Source organism: Macaca mulatta, chromosome 9 (assembly GCF_049350105.2).
Source record: "Macaca mulatta isolate MMU2019108-1 chromosome 9, T2T-MMU8v2.0, whole genome shotgun sequence".
In the NCBI taxonomy this organism is placed as follows: domain Eukaryota; kingdom Metazoa; phylum Chordata; class Mammalia; order Primates; family Cercopithecidae; genus Macaca; species Macaca mulatta.
The window spans coordinates 29,226,117-29,246,826 of record NC_133414.1 but is presented as its reverse complement, the minus strand read 5'-3'; the positions used below and the strand labels follow the sequence as shown (position 1 = coordinate 29,246,826).

General features: G+C 38.3%; 1 protein-coding gene across 1 annotated transcript in view; it reads left to right on the top strand.

Annotated features, from left to right (window-relative positions):
• The window catches only part of ODAD2 (outer dynein arm docking complex subunit 2), a 190,411-nt gene that overhangs the window by 29,047 nt on the left and 140,654 nt on the right, over positions 1-20,710 (top strand). The window contains exon 9 of the mRNA XM_077946071.1: positions 4,685-4,832. Within this exon, the coding sequence (XP_077802197.1) occupies positions 4,685-4,832 (148 nt within the window). The remainder of the gene's footprint in view (positions 1-4,684; positions 4,833-20,710) is intronic.

Genomic DNA, 20,710 nt, shown 5'->3' with positions numbered 1-20,710 from the left:
CTGATCTATTAGAAACTTCACTCTGGTGTCTCATTAAATGGGAACAGATGCTTCAATTCAGGCTTTCCCTGTTCCATGGTCCAGAGAGCATAATCATAGTGTTTTACACACAAATTGGCTTTTGGAAGTGCAAAAATTGGGGGTATTCTGTGCCAAAAAACCTGTAAGAAATTAAGAGAATCATGGAATCTTACAAATTAATAAAATTTAAAAATTGTCCATCCTCTTCCTATGCTCCAAAATGGAATAGACTAGAAAAGACTTTTATGCACGAGAACCCACTGGGAGTTGGAGACAGCAGAGAAGGGAGAGAAACAAAGAAAATGAGAATGAATTAGATATGAGCATGAAGGCTTAAATGGACTAGTCCTTGCCCATGAGCTTAATGTTGAGTTAGAAACTTCTAGAGCGATGAGGAATAAAGTGTACTTTCTCATAAGTCTTTTTATAATTAGAGCACAATGATCGTGATTCCACTAATTCTATTTTTGTAAATCCAAGTTAAACATCTGCAGATGGCCCGTTTTCAGCCCTGGTTGATTTCACTCCAGGTTTGCGCTGTGTAGGGTGTCAATAACCCTTTTATGGATTACTGGGGACCCAGATACATTTTCTAAAGATTAATGGGAACCCAGAATGAATACACTACTCCAGGGGGTGGCTGGCAGGATTCTCGGGTTCCTCTTACCCATGGACACCACTCTAAATGCAAACCCTAATGAGTCCTGTCTCCTCCTGGACTCTCGTCCCTGTCTTGCTCTGCAATATCCCAAATGAATCATTCTTCCACTTTGCTCTTTCTTCTACATTTTTTCCTTGACCCCCCTCATACTACAAGGAAATGAATTTCCTTATATCCTCACCCTATGCACCAAAGCCTCCACTGTCTCCTTCTTGCATTTATTGAAACTTTTCCATGACAGCAGCGATTCTCCTTCAGATCTTCTTTTCCCAGGCCCTGTGTAACTGCACAGGGCATGTGTAAAAATACAGGGCATGGGGACCATAGGCAGAAATCTCCTCTTTATTGCTTCAAACTACCTTACTCTTCAGATTAGACCTCCTTTCCTATGAGGCTGATGTAACCCTCTGTCTTTCCTGGTTGCTGTTTTCTGTGGATCCATTATTACTGACAATTTTGACATTGACTTACTATCACTTTCATCCTACGTCCAATCATCATTTGCAAAACCTGAAACCCCAAGAGGAAGACCAGTACCAAATCTTGACCTACACACTCCCTGGTTTCAGTCTCACTGACTGTTGCCTCCTTTCCATCAAGCTGCTGCTACTGCCACTTCCTGGAGTTATCACCAGAAATACCCTTCTTCCAAAATCTTAACCTAGACTGAATCCATTTGTTCATTCACTTATTCATACCTGCTTTAATTGATTAATTCTTCTAGCAAATGTTTATTGAGTGCCTTCCTTGTGCTAGGGGAGACAGTATGAAAGACAGAAATGGTCCTTGCCTTCACGGAACTTACTAAGACAATACAAGAAAACACAGAAATAAAAATTTTCTGATGGTGACCAAAGTGGACAAGGTTCTGAGCTACAAAATAATGGGAACTTACATAATTACTCATAGACCACAGATTTGATTCTGTTCTTGCTGAAGATCAAGGTAAAGACAAAAACCCAACCAGTTACTTAATTTATGTGGGCCCTAAGATGAAAACAGATCAGATTTTCAAAAACAAAACCACAGCTTTTCCTTGGAGTTTAAGAAAGATACTGAAAGACAGCGTTCTTCAATAGCATGCCCTGGATACCTGGCAGCCAACAGGCCCTCCATGCACATTTGTTGAATGAATATGCATGATAATACAGAACTATCTAACACATATTTCACACTCTCTCTGTGCCAGGCATTGTTATAAGCTTTTTACATACTAATTGCTATTATCATCCCCAATTTGCAGGTGAGGAAACCGAGGCACAAGTAAGTTAAATGACTACCCCAGCTCCTCTAGGAACCAAGATGAACAGCTCCCATTACAACTCTTTGTTTTAGCACAGCCACTTCACTAACCATGGAGTTTTGTTCAAATTATTATTATTATTATTATTATTACAGAGTCTTGCTCTGTCATCCAGGCTGGAGTGCAGTAGCATGATCTTGCCTCACTGCAACCACTGCCTCCCGGGTTCAAGTGATTCTCCTACCTCAGCCTCCCGAGTAACTGGACAAGAGGCGCATGCCACCACACCCAGCTAATTTTTGTATTTTTTAGTAGAGACAGGGTTTCACTAGGCTGGTCTCAAACTCCCGACCTCAAGCAATCCACTCACCTCGGCCTCCCGAAGTGCTGGGATTACAGGCGTGAGCCACCACGCCCGGCCCAAATTATTTTTAACTTGTTATCTCTATAATGAGAGTAATGACAACCTCATAGATTGTTGAGAGAATTCAAATGAGACATTTAACCTACGGTCTGTTGTCCTGAACTCTCGTGGCCAAATGCGTGGGGTTTTGAAAAACTCACTTTAAAAAAGGGTGATGAAATTTATATAACGTATATTATGATAACCTCTATTGGAGTGTGAACCAATACCCTATAATCAAAAGCATGAGCATTTCTGTAGTGAAACATGAATATTCACACTGGTGACATGAATAAAGACCATAAATAGTCTAGTATCAGTTCATCTAAGGCCTTAGCAACAAGTTAAGTCCAGTGGGGGGAAAATAGTTTTCAGAGCTTTTTGGATTTCAGAGTTAGAGGAAAAGTATTGTGGACTTGTGTGATCTATAATGGTCATTCACTTTGTGACTTTGATATTTAAGGACACCTTAATATGTGATTGGCAAGAGTCATATTTTAAGTAATTTTGGATCCTTCAAAATGAATGATTTTTTTTCTCCTCTTAATTTCTCTGACGTTTCCTTGCTTGTAGAATGGGAAGAATAGAGCCCGCTTTGCAAGGTGGTTGTGAAGTTTAGAAACAATGAATATAAAGTGCCTGGGACAGGCTGAGTGCAGTGGCTCATGCCTATAATCCTAGCAGTTTGGGAGGCTGAGACGGGAGGATCACGAGGTCAAGAGTTCGAGACCAGCCTGGCCAACATGGTGAAAACCCTGTCACTACTAAAAATACAAAAATTAGCCAGATGTGGTGGCACGTGCCTGTAAGCCCAGCTACTCAGGAGGCTGAGGCAGGAGAATGACTTGAACCTGGGAGGCAGAGGTTGCAGTGAGCCAAGATCGCACCACTGCACTCCAGCCTGGGTAACAGAGCGAGATCCTGTTTCAAAAAAATAAAAGTACCTAGGACAAAATAGACAAAACTGGTGGCTGCTGTTGGTATTATTTAATATTAAAATTAAGTAGAAGATTTAAAGGTTTGCTTCTGTCCTGTGAGATGAGGAATGTGTGGGAAACAATATCAGGATAAACATCCAGGGTTCACCACCTCTCCACGTGTGAGTGAGGGATGCAGTTCCTGAGAAATCATTGTGGGTTTGGTGACCCAATGGCAGTAATCTGTCATCCGGCGGTGGGAGGTGGAGACAAGCTGGTGTGATGAGTGTGCATGTGCACGAGGGACCTCTGCAGGGACATGGGCTTATATTGGATTCCAGAAGGCTCTTGTAATACTGTTGTCCATGCATCCAACCACAGAATGTGGTGTACTTCTGTGGATCTCAACACTTTGCATGGTGATGCCTCTCCGAGTTGGTGGTTGACTCTTCGGTCCTGAACCTGATTATGTTCATGTCATTACTGTTCTTTGGCACCTTTTGCCCTTGCAAGTACTTCAGTGTAGACATTACGGAGGGCTGTGCTGAATACTGACTCTCCTTGGTAACAGAGACTCTTTCACTTTAGGGCCTTGCGGCGCTGCCCAGTTGAACTTACTGGAATAAAAGAAATAGTCACTATCTGAGCTGTCCAGTGTGCTCACCACAAGGCATGTGGGCCATTGAGCACTTGAAATGTGGCTAGTGTGACTGGAGAACTGGATTTTTAATTTTCTTTAATTTTAGTTAAATAAATAAGTTCAAATATCTGTAAATATAGATGACCACATGCAATGAGTGGCAGTCTTATTGAAAAGCACAGCCTTAGGACATTCACTGAATACCCTTGTTTATTTCTCACTATTTTCTTTATTATGATTATTGCACCCAGAGCAATTGCACCTGCAATAGAGACAGGTTTATTCATTGCACGCAGTTCCTTCTTATTTTTATTTTTATTTTTTTTTTTTGAGACAAGGTCTCGCTCTGTCTCCCAAGCTGGAGTGCAGTGGTGTGATAATGTAATAATGGTTTACTGCAGCTCAAACTCCTGGGCTCAAGTGATCCTCCTGCGTCAAGCCTCCTGAGTAGCTGGGATTACAGGCACACACCACCATGTCTGGCTAATTAAGGTTGTTTTTTTTTGTTTGTTTGTTTTGTTTTTTTTTTGTTTTTTTTTAGAGACAGAGTCTTGCTATGTTGTCCAGGCTGGTGTTGAACTCTTGGCCTCAAGTAATCCTCCCACCTCAGCCTCCCAAAGCACTGGGATTATAGGCATGAGCCACTGAACCTGACCTCATGTAGATCTTAATAGAGATTTACTAGAACTCAGAAGGTGTTGGTATCTGATCCATTGCTTGTGCCTGTGTTGCCAAAATATGATTATAACCATCTCCACACTGTAGCTTACATGTATATGTATGTTGTTATTGTTCTTAGAAAGAGTGCTGAAAAGATAGAGGAAATTATTAGTGATAGCTCCTCAGAAAGTGAGGAAGATGAAGAGCCACCTGACCATCGTCAGGAAGCAAGTGCAGATTTGCCATCAGAATACTGGCAAATTCAGAAGCTGGTGAAATATTTAAAGGTAAGAAAGGCCTATGGTAGTATATTTGCAACATTCATTTAAAATACTTTCCCAAAGATGTATATGCTGCTTCCAAGTTTACTTTATGTTTCTTTCAAATAAGAGTAGTAAACATTCCTGTTGTTTTATCTAAGTTTGTGCAGGGCAAGGTCTTATTACCCTGAGGATGCAAGATTCATTCTCATGGAGCAACCAGGCTGCCTGGTACCAGCCCTCTCTCCTGGCTGGGCAGTGGGCATGGTAAACAGCTGACACTGTGACTTGCTGCCATTTGATGATTTGTAGTATGGTGTGGAAGAAACAACACAGATTTTTAAAGCTGGACTTTGGTTAAACTCCAGGCTGTTTCACTTACTAGCAACGTAGCTGTTGAAACGTTACAGTTTTGAGCCCTAATTTTCTCAACCCATGGAATAAAATTAATATACCTGTACTACAGGACTATTATAAAGTGTTGAATAAAACACACTTGAAACATAGCATGGTTTCTGAGACATTGTGGGTGCTTATAGTGTGGGTTGGTCCATTTTCATTTCTCTCAAGTCAGATAGCACGTATGAGAACATTTTACATAATAATTGGCCCACATCATATATTTAAGTATTTGAATTTGCAGGAGGGCAAGGGGAATGACTCACCAAAACCCAGATTAATATTCATTTCTGACGTCAGATAGCAAGTATTGATGATTTCTAGGCCTTGTGTAAAGCCGACGTCCAGAAGTATTTGTGAAAAAGCATTTGACTCAACTCATGTTTTCTTTCTGCTTTTTCATGTCTTTGGTCAAATCAACCAAGGGCATTTGCCAATGGCTTTGCTTGATTTAATCATTGTACAATGTAAACATTTATCAAAATACCACATTGTACCCCACAAAAATATACAATTATTTTTTGTCAATTAAAAATAAATAATATTTTGGCCAGGTGCAGTGACTCACACCTGTAATCCCAGCTTGGGAGGCCGAGGAGAGTGGATCATCTGAGGTCAGGAGTTCGAGACCAGCCTGGCCAACATGGTGAAACCCTGTCTCTACTAAAAATACAAAAAAAATTAGCCTGGTGTGATGGCGCACGCCTGTAATCCCAGCTACTGGGGATGCTGAGGCAGGAGAATCGCTTGAACCCAGGAGGCAGAGGTTGCAGTGAGCTGAGTTCATGCCATTGTACTCCAGCCTGGGCAATAAGAGTAAAACGCCGTCTCAAAATAATAATAATAATAATAAAATAAATAAATAAATAATATTTTCATATTTCAAAAAGGACATGACCTTATACAAAACAAGCCCTAATGCTCAACTTGGAGATCCTTTTGGCAGGCTCCTAATGATTTGACCATCAATGCAAAATGAAAATTATTTTTTTTTAGTCTGGACTAATTGTCATGAAACAAACCTCTAGACTATTGGACAGAACAGTTAATATTTTGTGAGTTTTAAAATTTCATTTTAAGCACGATACTTTATAAATAGTAAATATTTTTATGGCATCTGTCAATTTTTAAAATGGTTTTTATTGGCATTTATTTTCGGTTAATATTTCCCTCATTTATGTTTTGTATTATGAAATTTCTATATCAGGTGCACATTGTTTTTACATATTGTTGCAGTATATAATTATGTCATATATTGTGGCTCATAATAATAAATCATGCATTTATTACATAAGGTTTTTTTACAGAAAACCTCTGAAACTTTTAGCATAACTCTACCACCAAAAATGATTCAATGTTTATTATGATAGAAATGATTCAGTATTATTATAGGCATTCATTATTATTGAAAGATATGTAATGAAATGTTAGGAAAAATACAGAATAATATAATTTTGGGAACTCATGAAAATTTCTAGGAATTTTGATTGCGTATTCCTGAATCTTGAAGATTAACCTGTCGGGAATTTGGAAACACCAGCATGGAGCACAAGCTAGATTCAGGCCACATGCTCCTGCACTCCCCTTTGGCAGGAGTATTTGTGCACAAACCACATAGTTCAACACGGCGGTCCAGCCTGGCGTGCGTGGCAACCATGTCCAGCTTTGGAACATTTAGGACACGCTTGCAACAGTGCCTCTGCATCTTTACTGAACCACAGGGCCTCCTGTGATTGCCTCTCCTAGACTCTCAAAACGCATGTCATCTAGGGGGAAAAAAAAAGAACTGGCTGTGGAGAACTTTGCCAACACAACTCTCTCTGAGGTGGGCAGCTCTAGACAGGGCCATTGGGGCTTAGACTTCCTGACTTTTCCCTCCCCTTCCCCTTCCCCTTCCCCTTCCCCTTCCCCTTCCCTTCCCCTTCCCCTTCCCCTTCCCCTTCCCTTCCCTTCCCCTTTCCCTTTCCTTCTTCCTCCCCTCCTCCCTTTCCCTGTCTTCCTCTCCCCTCCCCTGTCTTTTCCTCCCCTCCTCTCCCCTCTCCTCTTTCCTTTTCTTTTTCCCAGGGTGCTCTTGAACTCCTGGCCTCAAGCAATCTTCCCGCCTTGGCCTCCCAAAGTGCTGGGATTACAGGCATGAGCCTCTATGCCCATCCAAGACATAGCCTTTCAGAATATGAATTAAGAGAGTCTTGAGTTTTTCCCAGGAGTCCTGGTCCATTATCTTTATTTCATTAGCAAAAGGAAACAAGAGTCAAAATGGCAGAAACAAAAGATGGATCAGGAAGCAGAATACTAGAGTAATTAGAAGCATGATCTTTGACGTTGGAAAGACTAGTTGAGTTGAAATTCTGCCGCTTACTCAATGGCCTTGGGTGACTTGAGTAACCCCTCTAAGCTTCAGTTTCCTCATTGGTGAAGATGGAAAAATAAAAGTTCTTATATTAGGATTATTAAGAATGTTAAATGAAATATAACACATGTAAAGTGCTTAGCACAAAGTACTTAGTAACTGTTGGCAATGATAATCATTTCTATTGCTTATTATTACTGTAGAAAATGTGTGGCATGGAGGCTTAACTGACTTGTGCAGGTGGCCTTCAACTTTTACTTTCAGTTCTCTAGCAACCAATAAAAGGAGGGAAATAGAGTGAGTTAGTACAGGGAGGGAAAGTCTCTCAGCATCTTAAAATAAAAACAAACCAGTTGCCAGCGAGTATAACTGATCCTGGTGCTAAGAGCAGAAAGAATTTTCTCCCTTAGGATTTAATGGGGCAGGCATGGAGTGAGAGAGTGAACAGCCTCAATAATATCCTCCCAGTGAACATGGCAAAGAGAGTTTCTCACAATAGCCTAATTACTGGATAACTGTCTTGAGTTTTTCAACTATTTAGGATAAGTCCATGTAGCATTAGGCCAAAAAGAGATGCACTATTTCTGTCCCAGTACAGCTAAAGAAAACGGTTATTGATGAAGTGCTACTTAAATTTGCACAAGTTATTCATTAATAAATCATGTGCAAATGTGATACTCTTGGCCAGACAGTAAATTGCCTGGAATTCTTATAGTTCCCACAGGTAAATATTCTTCACATAGCCAATAAAAGGAAAAGCATATCTATAAATGATTTCAAGGTTTTTGACACAGATAAATATTTTATATGGAGACACAAAATGATATTAAAAGTCTATGAAATGCAAAATTGAATGTCTCTAGGTAATCTCAAAATAAATACACCTGACATTTTAATTTATGAAATTATGGCTTAAATGTAGATTTAAGCTAGCAGAGAAATGTTCATGTTGACCTGACTTTCTATGTACCATTTTCCAAGTAGAGTAATGTCTGTGATTGTTGGAAAAAAAAAAAGATTTAATGAGCTCATTAATACCCAAAGAGGTCAATGAACTATAGCTTATTCTTCGTCCAGAGCTATGAGCTCATATCTTGGCACATAAATAGAGTTTGTATTTCATTATTTGGTTTGACATATGTTAATTTCAACCTACAAGTTTTATATATGTATATATTCTTTTCATCTGGAATTTTTGAACACAATTTAATTTTTAAATTAATGAATGTATCACATTTTTACTCACCAACCTTCCAGCTTTTCTCCCCCGTAGCTGATGATGCTGTACCCTAATTCTAAAGGAAGCAAGGAACCCCCTTTTCAGCTACCTTACTGATAAGCACTTATGTTCTATCTTCTGCTATCCTGATGGTTCAGGTTGTCTGCCTTAGTACCTACTTCTTGAGTAGAGAGACCACATCAAATTTATTGCTGTATCTTGCATGGCATCTTGCCAATGGGCACAAACTCGCCTCCCCACCTCTGCCCTGATGGTGCGAAGGGGAGAGGACGAGGTTCCTTAGTGGCAGGGCTTTGCTGTTTTCACTCTCAGCCCCCTGAAAGCAGTTCTTCCTGCCTCTGAGCCTGTCCTTCCTTCTGCTGCTGACTTCTTTCCCACTTTTCTTGCATCCCTCTCTCTTCCTGTTACTGCCGTCTTTCTTGTAGACATACTAGTTGATTGCTGTATTTGCTGACTTTATATGGATATTATTTTCTTCCCTGGCCAAAATTGTTTTAAAATCTTGCAAGGAAAATGTCTTGCTTTTGATCAACTTGAGCGATTAAAGGAGATGGTTTGTTAACATCTCTATGCTCCATACTGAATCTATGAGTCTCTCTAAAACTTCAGTGAAATCGTGCTCATTTCTAAATAAGGTATGTGGAGAGCCCCTTTGTGGAATAGGAGAAGGGATGTAGGATATTTTCCTTGTTTGGAAATGTGGAAATTAATATTAGTTACAAGTACCATATGTTATAAATTCATGCAAATGGGTATTCTTCAGTAGAGTGGGGTAAAATATTGAAAGGTCCTAATTATAAGTAGATTTGCATTTTATACATATTATAATGAAAAAGAATTTCTGGACCCAAGGTCAAAAACATGTTGAAATCCATGTCAATGTGGATTAAAGGTGGCGTGGGTATGGTATTTAACACTATAGGATCAGTAAATCCAAGAAAACATTGAGAAGACTAGAATAATGCCGAGAACGTGGTTGGTTGGTCAGCTTTTGGTAGTTTAGAGGCATATCAGAGGCTGGGCCTAGAACTATGCTTTCTTTCCTTTGAAGATATTTCCTAGAGCTGTCACTAGAGGGTAAGATGCCCGTATTATCCAGGCACCAGTTCTAGGTTCAACAAGGGTTATATTGGCAAGCACAGTTGGATATCTGCCCATACTTTGAAGTGCTTCATTCAGCCGGTGTTATTCCTGAGTTCTTGCTGCAATGATGGATGCCTCTAGGGCTCATTCCCAGGGCCATTTCTCCATGTGTACCTCCTCCCTGTGGGAAGCCAGCTTCTGCACCTGGGATTTTTATTAGAGTTCAGGTGGGAGAGTGGGGAAAAGGATGATGAAAGCATTGATTTGGAAAGATGAATCCAGCAGCAGGTGATATGCCAAGTGAATCTGATGGGAAGGGACGAGAAGACAGTGACAACGGGGTTACATTGGTAGAAAGGATGGGCATTACCACACATTCATCCTCTCCCCTGACCCACAACAGATTGGTGAGGGGTCGCCTAATTTGTTCGTTCTATATCATCAAATTCATCAAACACTGGCATTGATTTCACCTTTCTCATGAGCCAGATTGCTTGCCATGCTTCTGCTCTGAAACCACAAATTGAGAATTTTCAGGCCATGAAAAGTGAAGCGGCCTGGTGGATCCCAGCTTAGCAGCGGTCAATACTGTATTCCAGAGTGACATCTAAAAGACATTCACATCAGAAATGCCACTGGGCTGCCAGCTTCAGAAGGGACTCCCCAGAGCTCTCTCCCTGGAAGGTTTTGGGTTTCTTCTCTGGAGGTGGATTCTTGGCAAGGACATTTTTCAGACTTGAAAACTTTTGTTAAAGACTGCATTTGTGAGGCTCAGTTCCTTAATGATCTTACATAAACTGATTAAACACACACACACAGACACACACACACACTCTTTAATTGGTTAAAGAGTTCTTTCGAGTGGTAATTGGAAGTTGTATGAGTTTTTGTTGTAGGAATTTGATGTGCTTTGCAATCAATTACAGTTAATTAAATTCCTTTCCCATTACTTGAGTTTTGGGTATGGAGTGGCAGGTAGTTTGATCCTTGTTTCATTGGTGGAAAAGCTGAGAAATTCTTTGCTCCGGGCCACACAGAAGGCAGCTGCGGGCTGGGACGGAGTCCAGGCTTCTATCTTTATTGCCCATTGCCTGGTGGTTCTGTTCCACTGTCAAGAAATTCAGGACCCAGGAGGCCTGCAGAACTTGCTGTTGTACCTTCCTGTCTTTTCGCTTGTTTGGATTTCTTCATTCGAGTAAGAGTCAACAGGGAGCCCTTCCCGTAAAGGAACTCAGTATTCACGTTTGGAAGGCCGTGTTAGACTGTGCTCTTTTGCTAAGTTTTTACTTAAAAAAAGTGGAAAAGAATGTGATGACGCAGAGCTATTCTTGTTAAAAAAAGTATTTCGAAAATGGAAAACAATGGTCACTGTTCATCCACTCAAATCAACTCCAGTAGTTAGAAAGACAAATGAGTGCCATGTTCCTGAGGAACATTCTTTAAGTTAGTACGTGTGTTGCTACATTGATGTGGGTTGACTTTCTTAAAAAAGTCAGTGACAAACGAATAGGACAACTTTTGTGACTATTTTTTTTAAATTGCCTGTTTGAAATCATAACATATTTAAATTCCATCAGCTAAAAAAAGTCTACTCAGAATCTGCATTTATGCTTTCATAAATATTGTAGTATAAGAAGTAAATGCATTTAAAGTATTTGGATTACTGGTAATGTGTGTTACTTGTGTGCTTATATTGCTCACAAAAGAATTTGTCATCTTTTATTTTTGTTATAAAGGAGATTGTGGAAGAAATGGAGAGATTCCTCTCCGTCTTTCCCAAAGGGAAATCTGTATTTACATTTTTGAGCTTTAAACTTTCCTTGCCTCTTGGCAGTCATAAATAAATACGTGTGGAGAAAAAGCAGAGTAAAGACAATTAGATCAGTATGATAATACAATGCTACTGACTCCTAACAGTTTATATGACCACTAGCTAGCTCTATGCTACCACATCAACTTACCGACTGAAAAATGACAATATTAAAAATCTCAGGGGAGTTCCCTTAAGCTTTAACTCATTCATTCATTCATTCATTCATTCATTCACTCATGTGTTTATTCATGAATGTTTGCTATGAGCCAGCACAGCTAGAGCATGATGATATGATACACATACCCATCTAGTTATTTATAAGAGTTTTGATTGGAATGAACTGGGATATCTAAGGCAGTTTTATATAGTAGAACTTTTCAGGGAATTTCTTGCCCCATGTATTTGCAGCAACACTTACTTTTGTTCCTTAAAATATGCTTTTCCCCTAAAATACATTTGAGAACGCTAAGTAGATTGGAGAAGAGTAGTAGTACTGGCTAGTTCCCAGTTTCTATAATGTGCTAGGCTGCTTTGCTTTCTGTTTCAAAAACACACATTCACGGCCTGTTACAGAGTCTGCATGCTGAAGAATTTCTAAATATATGAGTTAAGGAGTGAATAAGAGGCATAAGATTTGGTATGAATGATTTTTCATTTTACATCTTTATATGGATCTATTGTCATCATTATTTAAAATTGCATAGTAGCAGGAAAAATACTGAATCCCATGTCCCTTTTTGGTCCATTGGCCTTTGAGATTTCTGTTGGAGGGCTGTGGTTTTCCCCGGCTCTTGCTCCCTGGGTGGGTGTGGCTGTCTGGTGTGGTTGCTGATGTTTCTGTGACACAGGGCATAGCAGAAGAACGTGGTATTCTTCCCCTGTTTCCCTTACTCCCTTCTGTGTTTAAAATCTTTAAATATCATACAAATAGCACACTCATATATGCTCAATGTGAAACTTCAAACCATGCAAAGTGAAAGCTCCCTTCTAGATGTTTCTTTGTTTATATACATATTTATATACATAAATGAAATCCTATTCTTATTCTACATTTTACTTTTTGTATTTAATATTGTGTCTTAGTGATCTTTCATATTTGCCTCACTCCGTTTAATTACTACATAGTATTTCATTAAACGTGTATATCATTAAGTTATTGAATAATTGCCTTATTGATAACATTTAAGTTGTCACTCAAATCAGTTTTTGTTACTACAAACAATACTGCAGCTAATATTTTTACATATTCTTTGGATATATACATTATTTCTATAGGATGGATTCTTTGAAATGGAATTGCTTGGGTCAAAGAGAATGCACATTTACATTTTTGATAGCACTAATAGGGAGTTCTATACACATGCCAAGATATTTATAAGATTTTTGATTGGAATGAACTGTGGTAGCTAAGGCAGTTTCATGTAATTGTTCACTGGGTATAAAATTTCATTTATGAAAGATGAATAAGTTCTGGATATCTGCTGTACAGCATAGTACCTATAGTTAACAATATATATTGTGCACTGACAACATTTAAGAAGTAAATCTCATATGAAGTGTTCTTACCACAAGAAAGGCAGAGACAAAGGACATGTTTTCAGCTGATGGATACATTTATTACTTTCATTGTAGTAATGATTTCACAGGTGTTGGATGTATATGCATATATCTAAACTCATCAAATAGTATACATTAAAGATGTGCAGTTTTTTATATCAATTATATGTCAATAAAGCTGTTTAAAACAAAGAGAAAAATAATATATGCACACTACAATTTGAGACGACTTCCATTAAAAAATTTTCAATTTAAAGAGAAATAATGAAGAGTAATAAACAAAACAAACTTAGTTTATGTAAAAAAAAGTTTCATAGCTCCTTACAGAAAGCAACTATCAATTTACACTCTACCAGTAACATACCAATAGTTTTCAACCTTGAACCTTCAACCTCAGAGTGAAATTAGCCAGGGCTGTTAAATGAAGGAGCAAATAAACAAAAGACCTTGATGCCCAGGTACCATTTTTGGAAGTTTTGATTGAATTGGTTCAAGCTGGAGTCTAGGCATTGACAGACTTTTGAATCTCCCCGTGGTAATGAAACTGTTCATCTACAATGAGAACATATGGACGCAGGGAGGGGAACAACAAACACCTGGGCCTGTCAGGGAAGGTGGCCAAGGGGACGGGGGAGCATTAGGACAAACAGCTAATGCATGTGGGGCTGAAAATCTAGGTGATGGGTTGATAGGTGCAGCAAACCACACGGCACATGTTTACCTATGTAACAAACCTGCACATTCTGCACATGTATCCTGGAACTTAAAGTAAAAAAAAAAAAAATTAAAAATTAAAAAAAGTTGTTAATACAGGATTGGAATTCATTGTTGTAACTTCTCATCGATGTGTAGTCTTTTTGTTATTTTTTATTTTGGACAATTCTCATGGGGCAAAATGTACCTTGTTTGAATTTTCATATTTCTAGTTACTAGTGAGGTTAACAATTTTTTTATATGTCAAATAGCCATTGTATTATGTCCTTTGCCTATTTTTCTGTGTGGTGGTTTGTCTTTTTAAGTCTTGATGATGCGGATTAATCCTTTGGCTGTTATACTAATTGCAGATATTTATTTTCTCTTAGTGTGTCAGATGTCTTTTTTTATTTTTTATTTATTTACTTTTTTGAGATGGTCTCACTCTGTTGCTCAGGCTGGAGTGCAGTGGCACGATCTTGGCTCACTGCAACCTCTGCCTCCCCAGTTCAAGCAATTCTCCTGTCTCAGCCTCCCAAGTAGCTGGGACTACAGGAGCATGCCACTACACCTGGCTAATTTTGGTATTTTTAGTAGAGATGAGGTTTCACCATATTGGTCAGGCTGGTCTCGAACTCTTCACCTCAGATGATCCACCTGCCTTGGCCTCCCAAAGTGCTGAGATTACAGATGTGAGCCACTGCGCCCAGCTGGATGTCTTTTTGTCTACTCTTTTGTACATTAATAAGTGTCTTCTATTTCTTCATGGCTTATAGGTTTTGTTTCTTAGGAACTAGGAAGGTTTTTCTTCTGAAGCCATTCCAAGAGGACAAAAATACTTTCTAGTTCCCTCTGTTTTATAGCTTTTTTTTAAGTTCAAATTATTAATCCTGGAATTCACTTTATGTATAATAGAAGGTAAGCATCTAACTTCACTTCTTTTTCTCTAGAGGGGCAGTCAACTGTATCAATACAGATTATTGGCCTATCTGCTCTTCTCTCCAATAATCTGGGATACCACCTTCATCAAATTCTGCAGTCTCACATGTGAGAGTTTATTTCTGGATCTTTCTCTGCGTTAACTTATTTGGATGTTCCCATGCTAGTTACATGCTGTTTTAATTACTACAGCTTTGGTATATTTTGATATTTGGTAGACCAGATAGGTACCTTAACATTTTTAAAACTTATTTTTTTGGATTTTTCATTCTAGATCATTTTAGAATGAGTTGAAAATCATGTTAACAAAACCCCAGAATTCTGTGGGCATTTTGGTTGATTTACATGAATTTACAAATTATTTTTGGATTAACTGCAATTTAAATAATGTTGAATTATCCTGTTCAGGCACATGGTATGACCATTCATCCATTTAATCTTTTACATAATTTAGTAATACTTAATAGCTTTTTTTCATGTGTATCTAAAACATTTCCTATGAGATTTAGTCATAGATATTTTTATTATTATTTTGCTAATCTCAACATGGGAACTTTTTTCAAGTTAAACATTTTGATTTGTTATCGTTAGTGTATAAATACCACTTTAAAGTGCTGCTCTTGTATCCAGTCACTTTGTTGAACTATTTTTATTAATTATCATAATTATTCAGCTCATTCTTCTGAATCTTTTTAGTAAGATAATTATATTTGCTATTAATTTTTCTGCATTGCAATGACTACAGCATTCCAATAACTGTCAATTCCTGTAAATGTTCCATGGCAAATTAAAAAGAATGCATATGTGTCAGGCATGGTGGTGCATGCCTGTAGTACTAGCTACTTGGGAGGCTAAAGCAGGAGGATCTCCTGAACTTGGGAGATGGAGGTTGCAGTGAGCCAATATCACACCATTGCACTCCAACCTGCATGACAGAGAAGACTCTGTCTGAAAATAAATAAATAAATACAATTAAAAGAATTTATGTAGCCTCCTTGCATTGTTCCTTACCCATTCCTGATAAAACATTCATAGCAGCTTGTAATACAACAACCTGAGTATAATTTATTTAAGGATATTTGTATATTTTTCTTCTGGAAACAGTATTTTCTCTTTCTCCTCAGGGTTCTGTTGAGTCTTAGGTTTTGGAGTGCTAAGTCATCAGTATAAAATAGACCTGCAAATAAACGGAAGAAAAGCAGTGTATTTTTCTGCTTTGACTCACATGGTTGTCTACCACTACTCACTGTGAGCACCCACCTTGTACCATTTCTGATTCCGGGAGAAGAAGAGTATCTCTAAGCCAACCTTCATGCCGGGCACCAGGTCCTCTGTGATCGTTAATGAGCAGTTACTGGCAGGGGTTCACTTTTCTTGCTCTGAGTGGCATGTTTGAGGGAAAAAATGCTGAGAATGTTCAAAGCCAGCTGCATGGCCATGTGATAATTGTGCCGCCTCTCCAAGTCTCACCGGCTGCTTCTTGATTGCAGATGGAGAAGCCGTGTGGGGTAGGGACAGAAGAAGAGGCCTCTGGTCCTGATCATTCTCTGCCTGCCTTCCTGTCTCACTGTGGTCATGTGGGACTCTGATAATAACTTCCAATGATGTCCCTGCAAGCGTGTTGCCCAACAGAGTTGGTGTTTCATCTCTACTTATAGCGTCCTTTCCTGAACCAAGTTGATAAAAATCTTTCAAAAGTTTCTTTATGATTCGGGATGAGTCACCCTCCCCTCCTACTCCAAGTTATCTTCTATTCTCTGGATCACTGCAGTAACCTGACTGCATCCGTCCACGCTTGCCCCCTCCAACCAACGGCCTCTGCAGCCAGAGTGATCTTTTATAAATGGCATCATTGTAAATTACATTGGCCAATCTCGAAATAAAGATGAAAATTCTCAGCCCAGACTCTGGGCTCAGTAGCCCAGCTGGTTTTCAGCTCATCTTGCACCACGCTCCCAGCCTGGGCTCTGGCCTTCTTCAGGTTCTAAACATGCCATGCTCTACTCCCCCGGGTTTTTGCATATACGGTCTGCTCTGACTGGTGGACATTTCATCACATCCCCTTCCTTCTCTGCCTGGGAAATCACCTATTTTCTGTCCAGATCTCAGCTCAGATGTTCTTTCCTGGTGGGTGATGCTCCAAGTTAGGTCAAAGTTCCCTGTGATGTGCGTCCACAGCTCCATGCCCCTGTCCCGTGTAGCAGTTCTCAGATTTATAGTTTCTGTTTATTTGGGTGAGCTTAAAAAAGTTAAAAAACTTTCTTCTCCACTACATTATAAGCTTCATGAAGGCAAGGGCAGTGTCTGTTTTTGTAAGCTGGTGTATCTCTAGTGCCGACCATCCAGCATGGCAAATAGGAAGCATGCAACACATTTGTTGAATGAAATAACACAAAAGTGATTTGAGGCAGCTCACTTCCTGTTTTACTCTTGAATACATTGTTCATTTCAACTTAGCAAATGTTTATTTCTTCCTTATCAACGGTAAGGGAGGGGCATTGCTCTGTATACCAAACGGGGTAATACTTGCTTATTTCAAATATTTTATTTGAAGTAATAAAGCAAAATCATAGTTGAAGAAATTATCTTTAATTCGTCTTATCTTTCAAAAAGAAATTTTAAGAAAAGGGAAAGACAGCGACTTTCACTCAATCTCTGCACGTTTAAAACCTAATGGTAACAATGAACAAATGCCTCCTGGTCATCAGAAGGAATGTCAATTGCAAAAAAAAAAAAAAAAAAATCCAAAGGCCAACAGAGCCTGGAGATGTTTGAAAAGCAACGGGGCAGGAAGACAACTAGCAAAAGAATTGCATTAATTTAAGAAGTGGAAACACTTATTGGAAGCATTTTTCGAAGCCCTTCAGAAGCTAGTAAAATCATATTTTACTGTATTTTCTCCAGCTCTTAAAACCTCAGAAATGCAAATGCGTGATAAAATGTGAAAATAAGTATTGGTAAATAATTATGTTCTCAGGGGAGATTTAATTGAAAAAGGAGGGTATTTGCATGGCTTCTTCTCAGTTCGATATTTATGGCATCTGAACAAAGTGGAACAAACTTTCAAAAATCCTTTGACATAGCTGATATTTAAAGAATAGCAATTGGCTAACATTTGTGGCTCTGTATGTTGAATATTTTGGCTCCTGTTCTCTGGTATTCATTCTGAAAGATTTATAATCCTTTTGGGAGTGTGGTCAGTGACAAGAGTAGAACTAAATCCTGAAATGTGGAAAAACTAACTTTCCCTAATATAAAACTGTTCTAAAAAAATCCCTCAAGCCTATGAATATGTTTCCAGATTTTCAGAAAAAAAGCTGATGATTTACAGAATTTTTTTTTCTATAAGGATCTAACTTCTTGATAACTGTAAATTGTCAGTCTTTTGCATTCCAAATTAGCCTAGAGATAATTCAGAAAGCTATAAACTCTTACCTTTGGGACATCTGCTGCAATTAAATGGCCTTTAAGAATTTATGTCATTGGTTATAGTAAAAGTAATGAAATAAAGCTCAAAAGATGGGGAAATTGTCTAGAAGAGAAAAATTAAGACAACTTGAAATAGGAAACAAAGATTGTGCTGAGTGTATAAGCCTGAAAATTGCTACCAAAGAAAACATTATAATGCAAGAATAGCAGTCAAGCAAGTCCTCAGCACGCGCGATTAAGAGTGTCAGGACAGGACAATCTTCTTCAACGAGTGGACCTGGGGTGGGAGGAGGCTCTTGGCTTAACCAAGGCATGACACACTGTTCCATGTCTTCTTGCACTTTCTAGTCATGCTTAAGTCTGAAGCCTCTGCTTAAAGAACTCTCTTGCTGAAGTACTTGGTTTGGATTTCCAAACCCTTAATATAGGAACCCTGCTCTGCTCCTTCAGACACTCCTGGGGAGGTTTCTGGCTCCTTTTAACCATTTAAATTCAGAAAGAAAAAAAAGAGCCTTATTCAAATGAATTGTTTTTCTTATTTTCTTTGTTCTTTCTTTTTGTGCTGATTTAATTTCCTTTAATTAATTATGGTTAGCATGTAGATTCTCCTTTATTATCATTATTTTTAAAAATTTATTTTTAGAGACAGAGTCTCACTCTGTTGCCCAGGCTCGAGTGGTGTGATCATGGATCACTGCAGCCTCCAACTCCCAGGCTCAAGCGATCCTTCTACCACAGCCTTCTGAGTAGCTGAGATTACAGGTGCATGCCTCCGCACTCAGACTAGCTTCTTCTTTATGGCTTATAAAATATCTGCTTTTTGTTTTTTTAAAAGAGGAAATGGAAGTACTGGCTTATGGGAGCCACGTGCACCCAAATATGGGAGTTTATGAACCTGACAGTTATAAAGAGAGGATTTTAAAATTTCATTATTTTAAAACCAACTGTATGAAAATTGGTGGTATTGGTGGCGGTAACTTTTCTCCTTGATGGGAAGCAGAAAAGACACTAAAAGCTGTAAGAACATGACTTATTTTACGTGTAAATAGTAAAATTTAGGCTCTTGTCATTCTGAACTTAATCGTGAATGTACAGGACAGCCTGGTGCATCCATTGGGAGCATTCATGTGGGGAATGGATATTGTCAGTGACATCTTCACGGGACAGTTGTTGAGGACATTTCTAGAGGGATGGAAGAAATTTTCTTAAAAGGAGTAAGAAGAAAGGCTCACATCTAAATCTTTCTATCTTCACTTGGGATCCTCTAGTAATCCCATTTCGGTTTCTTATTTTAAAAGCCTTGTGTTGAATTCACAAGAGGGTTTGCATATGTGTACAAGTGTGATATGAAGGAGGAGGCATGTGGGAAGCTTGTATGTAATTTCCATTTTCTGTGCTAACCTTATTATATATAAGACATGGTATGAAGAGATGAAGATAAATTGGCTAAGAGGTACAAAGTACAGTGAGATAGTACAACTAAGTTCAAGTTCCCTATTATAGTACAGTAAAGAAATTATAGTTAAGAATAACTTATTATTATGTATTTCAAAACAGCTAGAAGGGAGAAATTGTAAAGTTGCCATCATAAAAAAAAGATAGGTGTTTAAGGTGATAAATATCTCAATTATCCTGATTTGATCACTATACATTTTATACATGCATCAGAATATCACATGTACCCCCAAAATATGTACAACTATTAAATATAAATTTTAAAAGATTAAAAATTAACATTTTCTGTTGAATTCACAAGAAGATTTGCACATGCACAGGCTCGTACTATGGAGGAGGGAGTTTGGCAGCTGGCATGTAACTTCTATGATCTGTGCTAAGCCTATTATGTATTATCTATTTATATATAGAAATATATGTTTTTATGTTTATGTTTTTATATTTATATATTATGTGCAATATATTTAAAATTTTAAATTTCTATATAAACATAATGCACAATGTTTTATATATTTTAAAATGTATTTTAAAATTATACAATAGATAATGGGTAGTAGATAATGAATAAATTTATAAAATACATTATGTTTACCTTATCTATTACATATATATGATCAGTTTGTATACATAATTATATATAAACAAGTAGATAATGGAAATATAATGCTTACTAAATGGAAATAAACATAATTTAAAGTGTCTTCCCTTAAAACATTGGTACTATGTTTCAAGCAGGGATCAAAGGCTTGTCTATTACCAGCACCTTTTACAAAAATGAACAGCCTTCTTGGCTTTTGTGTGTGATGAGGTACTTCAGTGCTGATGCCAGAACTCTTATCAACCAGCTGATAAGAGTCAAGGCTGGCCCCATGACTCTCTTTAATAGGTGATACTGCCTGATGTTACAGCTGTTTAAAGGAGACAGCCCGCCTTTAAATATTGACTCT